This window comes from Chlorocebus sabaeus, chromosome 9 (genome assembly GCF_047675955.1).
Source record: "Chlorocebus sabaeus isolate Y175 chromosome 9, mChlSab1.0.hap1, whole genome shotgun sequence".
Lineage (NCBI taxonomy): Eukaryota > Metazoa > Chordata > Mammalia > Primates > Cercopithecidae > Chlorocebus > Chlorocebus sabaeus.
In genome coordinates, this window is record NC_132912.1 from 22,994,593 (window position 1) to 23,010,221 (window position 15,629).

Consider the following 15,629-nt stretch of genomic DNA (forward strand, 5'->3'; position numbering starts at 1 on the left):
TGCACCATCCCACCCAGTTAATTTTTCTTTTCTTTTTTTTTTTTTTTTTTTAGAGATGGGGTCTTACCATGTTGCCCACGCTGGTCTCTCAAACTCCTGAGCTCAAGCAATCCTCCTACCTTGGCCTCCCAAAGTGCTGGGATTACAGGTTTGAGCCTCTGCACTGAGCTCCCTCTCAGCCTTTTGAACCAATTACGCTGTTATTGAACTTTGGTGGGGAAAGTTATGGTTGCCATTTTGACTAAGTGGCTGCCATGTGACCCTTGGCGGCATTCTCATGGCCCCTCGGGGAAGGGGGTCTGCTTGTCCCACTCACTGGGTATAAATTCGGGGGGACAGCTCCTTTGACCTTCGATGCATTTTGCTGATTCCTTATCAAGCTTCTAAGAGCTGTCAGTTTTTCATTTTCGCTGCTATCAGTGGATCTGACTGGCAGAGCTCTAACTTCCTCCCTGCCAGAGTTCCTTTCAAATCCTTTCTGTCCATGAAAAGCTTGGATACCAGCTTTATCAAATTTTACATAAAAGCCATACAGGAGGGCCTGATGCCTCTTCTGTAAGTACATCGTTTTTGCTTCTCAGAGGCCATTCCCCACCCCGACAGATAATTCTCATGTTGTGGTTATGTGAAATTTCCAGGTATTTGAGTTATGGATGTGTGAGATGATAGTTTAAAAGTTACTAACAAAAGGAATCCTTTTACTTACAAATGGGCTAATGTTGTAGAGTAAAACAGACATAAAATATATCCTGGAAGTAAATTCCGCTTCCAGGAGTGTTTTGCATTAGGTCTTTGTAGTGACACCCTCTTGCCTGGAAAATCTCTTCCCAGGTAGCCTGTGGTTCCCTCCCTCACCCCGTTTACATCTCTGTTACAATGTCACCTTGGTGAAGCGACTTAGCATTACCACACGGCTTAAGATAGCACCCCACACATGCATATTCTCAACACTCCTTCCCTGCTGCCCTTTTCACATACTCATCATTTTCTAACATAGCAGGTAACTCACCTAGTACACTTATCATCATTTATTTTCTGTACCACCCACCTCCCTGCACCGTCCGCCCCCCACCCCCACACACACACCAACGACTAGCATCCATGAAGGGAGCAGCCTTCATCTATTTAATTCATTGATGCATCCCAAGCATCTAGAACAGTGTCCATCCCGTAGTAAGTATTTGAAGGAAAATAGGCTTACATAAAAAATAAAACCAAAAAATGACCAGGCAAAGGTGGTTTACATCTGTAATCCCAGCACTTTGGAAAGCCAAGGCGGGTGGATCACTTGAGGTCAGGGGTGCAAGACCAGCCTGGCCAACATAGTGAAACCCCGTCCCTACTAAAAATACAAAAATTAGCCGGGTGTGGTGGTGCATACCTGGAATCCCAGCTACTTGGGAGGCTGAGGCATGAGAGTCGCTTGAACACTGTAGGCAGAGGTTGCAGTGAGCCGAGGTCACGCCACTTCACTCCAGCCCGGGTGACAGAGTGAGACTCCATCTTTAAAAACAAAACAAAACAAAAAACAAACAAACAAAAAAACGAAAACAAAACCCCCAACAGTAAAAGGACAGTGAGGAAAACAAAGTGTTTTTGACAAAGTCTGTTGTCAAACAATCAATAATGGCCATTACTTAAAACAGAAAGCAATCATCAGGGGTTGTTTTCTTTGTTTTTATATAACTTGGAAAACAGAAGCAACAGTGGAGGCTTCCCTGTAAGAGCCTTCTATTGATACTTCTAATTCTTTATTATCTACAGAATAAAGATTACTGAAAGTGGGTAAAAATATGAAAAGGCAATGAATAAGAATAAAAATAACTATGCCTTTTATAAAGGCATAGTCAAAGGAGACAAGAGCAGCCAGATTCACTTATTAGCAGTGAAAGGAGAAAGCAAAGTAAAACTATTTTTAAGTGAATAAATAAAAGGTGAGAAGGCTAAAACAATGCCCGTAGAAAGGAACAGATAAAAATGGAAACTGAGAAGCAATAGTGAATTTTATAGAAAAATGTAACCCATTTAGTTGGTTTGGACACATAGCCTTTCTTGGTATATGGCTAATCTCTTTGACAGTTATCAATTTGTAATGCCTTTTGGAAATGAGAAAACTGTTTATTTTTGACATAGGAAATATTATTTTCAGCTAAATTTCATGTTATATTTATCCTGTATGCTTCTATCTAATTAATCATATCAAAGTTCCAGATTATTTATGCAAGTACTGAGAGAATTGTTCTCCGAGGAGCAGACCCTACATATTAAAAGAATGTTTTAAACTATTAATTTATAACATCACTGCCATCTGTTGGATCTGATCAGAATTAGAGTTTAAGTTATTCCAAGAAGAAAAAGGGTTCAGTGTTTTTCACTTCCCTTTGGCAATGCTAACTAAATTTGGCCACTGGTAAACCATGAAAAAATTAGAATAAATGTTCAGAACTAATAAAGATTAGTATAAATGTTGGCTAGATAGTTTTCAAAAGATGCAATTATCTTAGGAAATAAAATGCAATTAACAAAATAAAAATATAAACAGTAATAACTACAATTATTTTAATACCTATAGAAAAGTGAGAACTGACGTTTTGTTACAGTAAATGCATGATCATAAGTCCCTTGCTTACATATAGATCACATTAACCCTGATTCTTCAAAATTATTCCATGCTATCCCCACGAAGAACTGAGTTATTTCCCTAAATCTTAGAGACCCTTTTCTTTCCATTTCTTTGCTTTTTATTTTTAAATTTTTGTACCCCTTTTGACTTTCCATGACAGCAGTGACCCAAGAAGGTTCTAAATGTTAGCACATAGATGGTGACTAAAAAAATTAATTGATTGATTACTGGCACATTGCCAGCTTCTACAATACCAGAGACACAAAGCTCTTCCCCAGAAACTGTCTTGCTGTTGTTTTCCCTATGGTCAGGACCGCACAAGGGAATATGAAATTGTAAGCAGTACACTCCAAAGGGACTCCACAAACAGACAGAATGCCCCCAAATTATATGGATGTGCATTTGAGCGCTTTGGAAACCTTAGAATGTCCTCGTTATATATGGATGCCTTGTCATTTTGTATTCTCAGTGTTAAACATTCTCTTCGCTAACATAGAAATAAAGCATTGACTAATTTTAATACTTATTAGAATTATTCATGGAGTATCATGCCCAAGAATGCCATGCAATTCATAAAGAAAACTTTAGAACATATGCCACATACAGAACTTCACACAGTGTTTCAAGAAAAGTCAATACTTCATCTAGTGCTTCAAGAAAAATCAGTGCTGCATTTACTCACAGTGACCAAAGTCCTTATCAGTCATTTCAGTATTGTCAGGGAGGGGCATGATCTGAAATGATTTCCTGGAATGTTAAATTTCTCCAGCAGAAATAGAAAGCACTTTTCAAACCTTTTGAAAAATCTCTCTCCCATTGAGTAAAGTTGGCGGGAAGGTAATGTATTTGTGTATTTATTGTTACCATTTCTTTTATTCTATTGATTTTAGGCTATTGGTTATTCCTTAGAATTGCCTATATTTCATGGTGGAATGAAGGCTGAGTGCAGGGAATGACGATGGCCATTTTGAAGGGGGGAAAATCTCTTAAAGTTAGCAAAATACAAACCACAAGTTTCACTTTTCCTTCTCCATCCCTGTACAGGAAGAGATGAAATAGCTAGACATGTGTCCCATCACCCTTTGAAAAACAAATATTAACACCCTATTCTTAGAGCACACTTCTTGGCCAGTTACACAGACCCACTTACATAAGGAGTCCTGTCATTTAGAATACTTTTTACTAAAGAAGCATTGGCCATAGAGATAATCCACAGTGATTTACAAAATTAAAACGTAGTCCCATGAAAAATGCAAGTTCATGTTGTAGACTTGATGTACAGGCTGCACTTAATGTTGCTGAGGTTGTACAGCTATTGTCTTTGTTGCATAGGGTTTTTCGTTTTCGGAGAGTTCCATTTTCCCTTCTAACAACGCAAGGAACTGCGTCTTCATACTGACCCCTAGTGGCCATTTAGGAGGATGTTGGGGGAGGGGCAAAAAAGGTAATGGAAGGACTGCTCTGTAGTTTAATGAAACATACGTTAATTTAATTTGAAACACTCTCCAGTGTACCTGAGATAATATTTTCAAAACATTTTTAAAAGATTCCGATCTGAAAATCATTTCAACATGGTGCTTTTAGAGATAATATTCCACTGCTAAACGTGTGTTTAACAGATGCTTGTGTTTGACTTTGTCCTCTATTAAGGTGTAGTCATTTACAAATGTTTTGACGCATTCGTTGTACTGGTAGCTGGACATCTTCTGTGCTATATAACCAGATATGATAAATGTAATACTCTTGGACAACATAACGTAAGAAATCTCATTGCTATTATGGTTACTCTAGAGTTGATTTTTTGCTCTTGACTTTGTATAATAGATTTTGTTTTACATTCTTATTTATATCACTTTGTTGCAAAATTCTAGATTATTTGAATTAGAATACTCATAATATGAGTATCTTGCAAGATAACATAGCTAATTTCATACCTTTTTAGGAGGTTTTGTTTTGTATTAAGGATGACCTCTGGAAGAACGTATTTAGCATGTTACCTTAAAAATCCTCTGGAATTAATAGATAAAATAAATGGGAGAAGTCCTCATGGTAAACCTGAGCATTATTCTTGCATTATTTCCGTCCAAGTTTACTGAGTGGATGCTTTTCATTTCTGCCCCTTAGAGCCTAGATTCCTCCCTGTCTGATGGAATCTTTTTTTTTTTTTTTTTTTTTTTTTGAGACGGAGTGTCACTCTGTCACCCAGGCTGGAATGCAGTGGTGCGATCTCTGCTCACTGCAAGCTCCGCATCCTGGGTTCATGCCATTCTCCTGCCTCAGCCTCCGGAGTAGCTGGGACGATGGAATCTTATTCTAAACATTGGTTATACTGGATTGGAAAATTCATACTGAATTTGGAAAACACAGAATGAAAAGCTGAATTTTGCAATAGAACAAGTGGATTCCCCATCCCCATTTCATGTCAGTGGATGCCCACCTGACCTTAACCAACAGTTTGAATTTGATTAGCTACTGATTTTGTGAGGCCAAATGAATCCCATAAAATGTTCAATTAGAAAATTATCCATGCTACTTTTATTACCTACAGTGCAGAGACTGATATTTGCATAACCTCTTTTTAAAGTTGCTAGTACTCTCTCTCAGATTTCATTTCGAACATTACTGATTTTCAGAGGAAATCTTTATATTATGTGATTCCCCCCCTTTCAATTTGAAGCATACTTAAACCTATATAAGTTTATTTTTACCAACCCTTGACTTTTTATGTTAATCATTTATCTTGATTTTTCTTCAGTCTGGAAATGGTCCTTACCGCTCATTGATGACACTTGAGTGGAAAGGCTTGAGTAGGATTCCTGAGGAAACTGCCCCAGCTCCAGCCCTGCAGGTGTAGGAGATTTGGCTGTTTAGCTAAAAATTGTCTGAAAATGAAATTTTCCTGCACACACACACGTTTTGCAATATGATCTTACGTTTACATGATCTGAAACTCTCTACCCCTGTGGCTCACTCAATGTTAAGAGGAGGAGGAGGATGATGTTGAAAACTGGTAGTTAGGGGCCACGTATTGAGCTAAGTCCTTGAGTGGAATATATCATTAAATCCCAGAGCGGTCCTATGGGGGAAGGAATATTATTGTCATGCCCATTTTGCAGATGAGGAAACCAAGGCCCGGTGCTTACTCACAGTTCACAGAGATGGTCTGTTCTGTAGATCCCCAGGGAGCTGGTAGGAACTGAACCTCTTACTCTCCACCCTGGCAACTTTTATCTCATTCTTTCCTCATCAATGCCTCCAGCACCCTTAACTTCTCCACATTTTCCCCACCAGAAATTTCCCTTGTGCTGAAATTCATGATCTCTTTGAATTCCTCCAGACTAAATGGCCAGCACTCCTTGTACTCACTCCAGTAGGCACCTTTGGAGTCGTCTTTCATCCCTTCCTTTCCCTTTCTTTTTGCTTCTGACCCTCCCTCCACCTTTTTCCCCTGGGTTCCTTTCCCCAGTCTCCCCTCTCCTCCTCTCTGCTTCCTCTGCCTCCTCCTCTCTGCTTCCTCTGCCTCCTCTTCTTTCTTATTTTCCATTCCCTGAGGAATAATGTCCTAAAGCAAGGAAATTCTGTTGATTTTTGTTTTCTTGAAAATACTATATTTTTTAAAGCTGAAGAGGTTGAAAAATGTAAAAAGTAATAAATTAAAGATCAGAAAACCATGTGTGTTTATTTTCCCCGGTCTCTGTTGATTAACTTACTTTTGAGCAAGTTTTAGTCTCTCTGCATCCTGTCTTTTTAAACTATGAAACAAATGATCTACTGTATTTTGTGCATGTAAGCAATCGCCCCCTAACCGTATCACGGGGAGTCTGGAATCCAGCTTCCACTGGGGGCCAGATGTGATTCATCTTTATAGCTGTTATCATTTCATCCCTAAAGGTAGGGAACTTACCACCTTGAGTGTAGGGTTTTTTTTTTTTTTTTTTTTTTTTTTTTGGTTTGGTTTGGTTTTGAGGTTTTTTTTGGTAACGATTCTACCATTATCTAGGTATTCTTTACCTGCTGCGCACTGTGCTAGGCTCTTGGGTACCATAGGAAAGGAACGCATCAGGCCTACATTTCAGTCAGGGAGGCCAGCAGTACACGAGTAATTTTAAAAAGATAATTGCAGAACTATTACAGTATAGGTAAACTTAAAACAGCATAATGTGGAGAGAGGACCATGGCCCCGGGTTAGGAAAGGGGCCTAGAGAATGATACATGGCTTGTCAAGGAAGGGCTCTCTGAAGAAGTGACATCTGAGCTGCTCAGAATAAACCAGTCCTGGCAAGCGCAGGGAGTTTTGTTTGTTTGTTTGTTTGCTGTCGCACTAGAGCATTCGGCGTCCTTATTACTTAGTTAAGAATATCAACAACATGGTGTCTCTAATTACTTTGGGATTGTATCCCTTGTCATCGACAGATACGTAAACAGGCTGATTTCCAGGCTAAACAGAAACATTTGGTAGCTGCAAAAGTCATTTATTATGAATATCCTAACTCCTTGACCATCATTCCTATTTTATTAGGAGACAAGTCAGCCATGCAAAGGAGAGTTGTACTTTGCTGATGGCAGATAGTTAATTACGAGTAGGGCATTCTAGCATTTGAAACAGAAGGTAGCATGTACGGAAGTGAAGTATTGTGATTGAACAGATAGGTCAATAAAGGCTCCGTGTCACTTGGGAGGAAATTACATTTGATTTCCCCAGACTTTGATTGACTGCCTCAAAATCGGTAGCAAAAACATGCACGCTCTTTGTGGAAGTGCTGGGGTAGCACTCGCTATTCTCTTTGCAGTCATGCTGTTCTCTTTGAGAAAGCATAATGTCACCGTGGCTGCAACATCAAAGCGAATTCTGAAAGTCTCAAAATGAAACCTGCTAAGGTGCATCAATATGATGTAATCAATTTGGTTTCACATATTTCCTAGCATTTTTTGGCATTTTTCTTATTTTGCTATAGATGCAAACACATTTTTTCCCCTGTGGCTAGGTTTTACTTTAATTACGTTAATTTTAAACCCTTCATTTTAAGCATTTGCTTACAGTTAATTGGTTCTCTCCCTTAATTGTGAAAAACTTCTTAAATAATATTTCTTTAAAAGAAGAACGTTCTCTTGGCTAGTTTTGTCAGTCCTGGAGTTCAGCCAGAGTTTGGGGCACATATACTAGCGTCCTGCAGCTGTGGAGCTGTGGTGGGATGATCCTTGTTCTGGACTCAGAAATTGACCAATTTAGCAAACACACTCCACTTCTTGGATCATTACCTTTGTTGAGAAACCGGCTGGAACAAGAGTCAGGAATTCTGTTTATAGCATTCCAAATCTGACTGTGACAACTGGGAGACCTGTTTGCCATGACGTCCAATGTTCCACCTGTCCAGACTTCCCGCAGCCGGCAAGGCTTAAAAATGCCAGCTCTGAGCCGCTGCTGCGTACACACCGCCCCTGACCACTTGCAGCGTGTCTGCCACCAGTGTGTCTTCCTTGGTGTGACAAAACTCACGGAGACATATGAAAAGTCATGCTGGTGGGAATGGTTGTAATCACTGTTAACAAACAAGGTTCTTATTGCCAATATCACCATCTGTTCCATCGGGTTCCACATATTACCCTGTATGTGGGCTCTGTTAAACAGATTTCTGTTCTGCCCAAGGTCACCCCTGATTCATGTTACCAGACATTGCAGATGGGTTGAATGTGAACCTCAAATTGCAGCAAAGATTCAACTCTGAAAGGTACAAAATGGTGTCATCTGGTGCACACTCAAATAAACAGAGTCAACAATGTCTGCAAAGACAAAATAGAGACATCCCTTGATAAAAGAGATGAATATATTCCCAAGAAGTCTAAAGTGCAAATTTTTATTTCTTGAATACCATCTAAAACTTACCTCACTGTATAATTGGAGAAGTACGAGGGCAGGGAGGAAATGGACCAATTTCAAGAGCAGCTGTAAGTGATAAAACTGGAAATCCCAGGGTTGCTGGATCCTATCCCTTCTTGCAAACTTAAAGCTGAGCTAAGCACTTTCCCCCTCCCTCCTCCTCAATACCGGCAGTGGATTTCTGCTCACGCACCTTGACTTGATTCGAGTCAATTAAAATATATTGATTTCTCAGCACCGAAAATATATATAAGACTCAAATATTACCTCTAAGAGGTATGTACCAGGTACAGACATAGCACAGAGGAGGGAGTGATTAACAAGGAGGGCCATGATGGTCACAGATGACTTTGCAGAGGAAGGGACAGGTAAGCAGAGAGTGAAGAATGAGCTAGTGTTCTCCAGCCACAAGTGCCGGAGGGATAGGGAAAGGTGTTTGGGACAAAGGGGCCACTAGTGCAAAGACACAGACATGAAGTTGCACAATAGTTTTAGTGAACCATAGACGCTATTTGTGTTTGAATTTTTCCTCAGTGATGTTCTTAATGTCCTTTCTGTAAGTGCTCTTTTATTGTGGGGCTTGGGCATTTGAATGAAAAATCTGCTGAATTCCATTCATGAGTGCTGCAAAATAACATTTTTAAATTGTTACTTTTTTCTGATGTAAACATTTATGCCAGAACATCATATTTTTAAACAAAAAGAAATGTGTATATTTAGCACACAAATGCTCTGAGCTCACGTTAAAAAGAAATCCAGTTTGGGGATCCAGAAGTGCCTCCTTGAGGAAAAGACATATATGCTGAGTTGTGAAAGAGGGCTGGGCATTGTCCTGGGGCAAGAGGATGTCAGGAAATGGGAACAGCCCTGGGGAGCCCTAATGTGGGAAAGAGCCTGGCCTATTGAAGGCTGCAAGAGAAGCCTAGAGCACGGAGCAACAGGAAGAGGCGGCCTGGGGCGGGGGAGGGCAGAGCGGGGGCTGGGGATGCATGGGGCTGGCGTGAGAAGTGGGGGCTGCTTGGGTAAGGCCTCAGAGGCCATGTCAGAAATTTGGGGATAGGCCAGGCGTGGTGGCTCACTCCTGTAATTCCAGCACTTTGGGAGGCCAAGGTGGCAGGATTGCTTGAGGCCAGGAGTTCAGGACTAGCCTAGGCAACATAGCAAGACTCCATCTCTAGAAAAATAATTTAAAAATATAACAAAAAAGTTGGGAACTTTATCATAAGCAGTGGGAAACTGTGAAAGTTTTAAGGAGGGGAGCAATATGGTTATAATTTTAAAACATCACTTTAGCTGTAAGACGGAGGAAGGACTGGAGTGGGTGAGGAGAGACCTCTTAGGAGATTGTTTATATCAACCCACAAGAGAGGGTGCTGAATTGGATTCTGTGGGAGGATGAGAGAAGGGAGAGATTTGAGAAACATGGAGGAGGAAAAGAGTCAGGACTTGCTAATAGATTGACGTCACATGGCATGTCAAGCTTCACCTCTGTTTACATATATCAAATGATATAAACAGATGTTTTTATACATTCCCATATTTGTTTTTTAGTTTGTTTTTTCCCCAATTTACATGTTAAACTCTTACTTGATTAAACTCCAACTGGATGGAGACTAATGATAGTAAATATCAGAAAATATTTTCAAATTATTGTGATGACATATGGCCCTATAATTCTGGATTTTAAAACAAAGCAGTTTGACTTCCATCCCATTCATTTGGATAATGCTATACTATTTGGGAAACCAAAATGTGTTTTAAAAATATGACAGGCTGCAGCTTGTGTACAGGGAAACATACAACAGAACGTCTGAGGTTTGAAATAAACAGAATTAATTCAATTCTTTTTTGTTTTTTAAACAATTTTGTTTAAAAATAATTTTGTTCAATTCTTTTTTGTTTTTTAAAGTACAAATTCTGCACTCTACTTCTATATATAAAATTAGTTTTTTTAAGGTAAGAATCATAGTTTAATGTTCCACCATAATAAGTTAATCTCAGTTATTCTTTTTAGACTTAGTGCTGCATATAGCAAATTATGGGCAAATATGTACATATAATGCAGGTTGTGCCAGCTGTGCCTGCACGATTCATCTTTCCGTGCTGGCATTTATGTTCAGTTTAGTAAAAGCTATATTCCACTGTGTACTAGAATCTTTGGTTTTTTAAACAGCTAGGTTTTTATGCATTTCCCTTTACTATCTCCATGAAGAGCAAAGAAAAGAGCAGAAGGTAGAGATATAAATGAACCAAGTCAAAACATGCCTTTGTAGAGGAGAAAAAAAGAAACAAAATCAAAGCAGAAAGGCTGAGTGTTCAGATAAACCTGATGTAAATTCCTGTATCTCCATGATCTAATTTTTCTTAGTTTCTTAGTTTACAAGACAAGCGAAAAAGATGATGTATGACCCTGTGAACTCCCTTAGTTTTCCAGAAACTCCCTGGTACACACAAAAGACAAAGTCTTTGAGAATTTATTGTATGCATTTACTTAAAATACTTCTGCCTCTATCCTGGATGCCATTGAAGTACCCTGCAATTGTACGCTTTTTCTTAATTCTCCAGGATGTTTTAAAAAGTGAACATTCTCAAGGAAAACCACCAAGTGACAAAGGAATCATGCATTTTGGCCAAGGCATGTTTACAATGATTAAAAAATACAAGGTATTTGGTTTAAGGGGCTGATTGCATTAAATACCTGAAAAATAAGTTAAAGGAAAAAAATGATTTTTGAGGAGGTTAAGTATATATTATTAATTAGAAAATATGTATAATTTAACATTTTTGCTGGCAGTTGTAAAAAGTATTCAATATTTCCGTTGTAAAAATATGAGATGTTTCTGATAAACTAATATATTAGAACCTCCAACTTTTCCCTCTTTCATAAAACCTAGTGAACACCATGCCAATTAATAATAGGAGAGAAGATGAAAAGTGAAATTATCTTAAGAATGCTTATTTTATCCCCTAGGAAAGGAAATTAAATGCTGATCCCTGGGCTATTATAGTGAGTGATGCAGTGCCTTTGGATATTTTTGTAGAGGTAAATTTTGGTTATATGTCATCTAACCAAATTTTAATTTTAAGGAATGTCATCCTAGAGAAAGAATGGGAGATACCAAAGAAAGGTTAAATGTAAAAGGACTGGAGAATGAGTGGAAATGAAGCGAGGCTCTGCTTTTGCCTTTGTGGGATGTGGTGTGTTTGATGGACTGGTTTATATAAGCCAGGTTGGGAGGTGGTCCTGCGAGGGTGACACCAACTGAACCCTTCATTCTCCAGAGCTGTTGTCCCTCTTCATTACGTTCCTGCCCAGTCACTGTGGTTCAGTTTCTTTCAGAGCTGATGCCACAGCCACAGCCTCCTTACACCTACGGCTACCAGTCTTTTTATGGAGATTTCATTTACCTCTCTCTGATGGACGATTGTCATAACTTCTTTTCTTGAGGTTGTGTGTCCTCCTTCACAATAAGCAAATTGAGGTGACAGTACCAAATTTAATTCATCACAATACAGGGTGATGGGCTGAATCATATAGCTTCAATTGTTTTTTTTAATTTTGGTTATTCTTATATAATCCTAAATGAAAAAAAGTGTCAAAAACGTAAAAGAGATATTCATATTATTGACATCTAAGTATTTTTACTGTCTTGACTTCTATTACTGTGATGATTTAAATGGATTTTGAAAACAGAATTTTGGGTCTCCCTTTAAAACCAGGATGCTGTCTTTACCTTATTGCTTGGACCATCTCCTATTTATAGCACTTCCAAACATTAAAGAACATAACTAGATGATCTCCCACTCATTAAAATGCTCTCATTTTTATTTTTACTACCTATGAGCTTTAAACTGATTTAAAAACCAAGACAGCTGGTGTCTGGAGCCCTTTGACCCTGGCTTGATCTTGGAAGCTAAGCAGGGTAGGGACTGGCTAGAACTTGGATGGGAGACTGCCTGGGAAAACTGGGTGCTCAAAAACAAGGGCTATTCTGTGCTCTTAAAAGAAGATTCAGGTTACCTAATTGTGAAAAAATGTTAGTATATTAATAGTAACTGTAGTCTTTTTATACTAGAGACAGGAAATTTAACAACTGAATATGCCTACATTACTAAAATTATCTATTTATATCCATATCATGACTTTGATCTTTAATGTTTAATTTGTAAAAGCAGTATTCTCATGCAGAATGATTTGCTGGTTCTGTTAACCTTTGCCTACAGTTAACAACCTGATTTGAAGAAGAGGAAGACAGGCTAATGAATTTTAACTTAAATCAGGAGTTCCCATGCTCACTCATTCCTACTTTGTAAGGCTTTTGTTTTCTTAATTGGTAGGAATATGTTATCTTCAAGAAAACTTTCTAAGAATTTTATGGCTCATGTGTGGAATTATATAAGAGTTTCTTTAAATAGAATTTCCTGGTCTTATAAGTAAATAAAAATAATAATAATGGCTGTACCATTTTTTTAAGAAGTAGTAGTCATCTATTTCTGAGGTTTCTAAAAAGTAGTAATGATATATTTTTCTATAACCAAAAGCTGTACAAGTAGAAAGAGAATTATTTAAATTCATTCATAGCTCAAAATTTTCCAGACTCCATTTAAATCACTAGCGCTTGATTCTGGGTTCACTGCATGGCAAATTAATTTATTTCTAAAATTGTATTTCTGTACTCATTTGTTTTAGCAGCTCAGTTGCATGCTCCAAAGATAATTTTTTGAATTCAGATGAATCACATTCGTTTCTCCTTCATTTACTCAGCGTTGCTGCTGAAGCTGATGGTATTGATCCATTAATAAACGTCCTGTCTAGTAAACGAGATGGAGCCATTGCCAACGCTGCTACGGTATTAACGAACATGGCCATGCAGGAGCCCCTGCGCCTGAACATACAGAATCACGACATCATGCATGCCATCATCAGCCCACTGCGTTCTGCAAACACAGTCGTGCAGAGCAAAGCTGCTCTCGCTGTCGCCGCAACTGCGTGTGACGTCGAGGCCCGGACAGAGGTGAGGATTTTAATAACATGTGTTCTCGCATTTTTCTGGTTAGTACCTATTGGTGGATTCATCTGAAACATTTTTAAGTGATTGGACCTACCTATCATTTAAGTCCTTCAACACTGGTAAAACAGTGGAAAACAAATTGGCATTGTCTTGTCTTGTTTGGTGTATTAGCAAAGAAGGTGGCCATGCCTTGTAAACCCAGCAATTCTGTTTCTAAGTATAAACCTAAGAGAATCTGTTGCCTCTGTGTACCAGCAAGCGTTGTTTATAATATCTAAACAACTGAAAACAAACCGATTGTCCAGTTGTTAAGAAAATGGATAATGCATTGTGCTGTAGCCATAAAATAGAATCTCATGTCAGGGAAAATGAATGAGCTACAGCCCCACATGTCAACAGAGATGAGTTCACAAGCATTATGCCAAGCAAAAACAAATTGTAGAAAAATACATACTTATGATTCCATTTATGTAACGTTCAAAAGGATGCAAAGCTAAGCACTATGCTGTTTTGGCATGCATACATATAAGTTAAAACTATAAAGAAAATTGAGGGAATGCTGAATCCAAAATTCAAGAAAGTGGTTGCTTCTGTAGGGAGAAAGGGGGGCATGTAATCAGGTAGAACACCCAGGGGTTCAGTGTCATTGAAATGGTCATCTCTTAAGCTGGGTAGTAGATAAACAGGTGTGCTTTTTACTAGGACTCTTTAAATTATACATGTGGGTTATATGTACTCTTGTGTTTCTCTTATATTTCTTATTTTTAAAACATACAACTGCATTTATCTGAAAATGTATTATATAAAAATGTCCTTGATAATTATGGTGATCCTATTAAATCTTCAGAAAAACTTTATTTAGGCCAAGTGCGGGGGCTCACGCTTGTTATCCCAGCACTTTTGGAGGCTGAGGAAGGTGGATTGCTTGAGGCCAGGAGTTCGAGGCCAGCCTTGGCAACATAGGGAGATCCACATCTCTACAAAAAGACTCTGCCTCCTAAAAGAATAAAAATACAACTGAACTTAAATCAACAAACACATTTTTATTTTTCTCAATTTTCTCACATTTTCATGTCACCATGGCACTCATTTAACAGCCTGGGACTTGCTTCTTCTCTGTCCCATAAAAATAGCAAAACCAACGTTTATGGGGCATCTGCTATGTGCCAGTGCTAAGCACTTTACATGTATTTAAGCCTCATTTGAGATAGGTATGTTTGTAATCCCCATATTACAGATAAGGAAAATGAGGCTTAAAGAAATATGCTCAAAGCAGAGTTGGTAAGAGGCGAGTCAGGGATATGAGAACACATCTGGGTCTAGAGCCCATGCTTCACACTATGCTGTCTGCTCAGACAACTGCCTAATCTTTTTCTTCTGTCTCTTTGATCTCTATTCCGTCTCCCTTGTTTGTTCCCATTGACTCACTTCATTTGTGACCACCCATTCAGGTAGTGGTAGACACCAGATATGTATTTACCAACTACTGCGTGCCAGGTGCTCTGCTGGGTATCAGGAGCACAGTGACAAACAAGGGTCCTGCTTATACCTCCATGCAGCCTGCAGGGGCACCCACCTAGTTCCTGGAATATGCGGGAGACCCTTTACTTTTTTCCCTCCCCTCCTATTCCCCTTTCTGGCTCCAGGCTGATCTTTCTAACCTGTGACCCTGGTCACAGCATTGCACATCCTCAATGGGAACGTTAAGCTGCTCAGTGCCATCTGCAGGGTCCCTCGTGACCTGCACCTGCCTACCTAAAGGTGTAAGCTCCAACACTGTCCAGGTGGAACTCTTCACTCCAAAAATGCCACACTGCTTGTAATTATGTCAGACTGCTCTGCTCTCACAGCTATACCTGCTTGATCTCTCTGCTTTCTCCCTTTTCCCCCACCTGATAAATTCCTATTTCTCCTTCAAAATCCAGCTCTACCCTCCTGTCCCCTAGGAGGCCTTTCTTCAGTTTTCAAACTAGGGTGCATCTTTCTCTATGCTCCTATTGCAACTTTTGTCTTCCTTTTTAAAATTTTATGGTTCTGTGTAAACGACTACAAGCTCCTTGAGACTTTAGGGAAGGGAACTGAGATTTTTCATCCCTGTGTTTGTGTCATTAATATA

At 39.0% G+C, this 15,629-nt stretch overlaps 1 protein-coding gene across 2 annotated transcripts in view; it reads left to right on the top strand.

Annotated features, from left to right (window-relative positions):
* ARMC3 (armadillo repeat containing 3) overlaps positions 1-15,629 on the top strand; it is a 121,535-nt gene that overhangs the window by 67,818 nt on the left and 38,088 nt on the right. For both annotated transcript variants that reach the window (XM_008002495.3, XM_008002497.3), the window contains exon 11: positions 13,267-13,516. In XM_008002495.3, the coding sequence (XP_008000686.3) occupies positions 13,267-13,516 (250 nt within the window). The remainder of the gene's footprint in view (positions 1-13,266; positions 13,517-15,629) is intronic.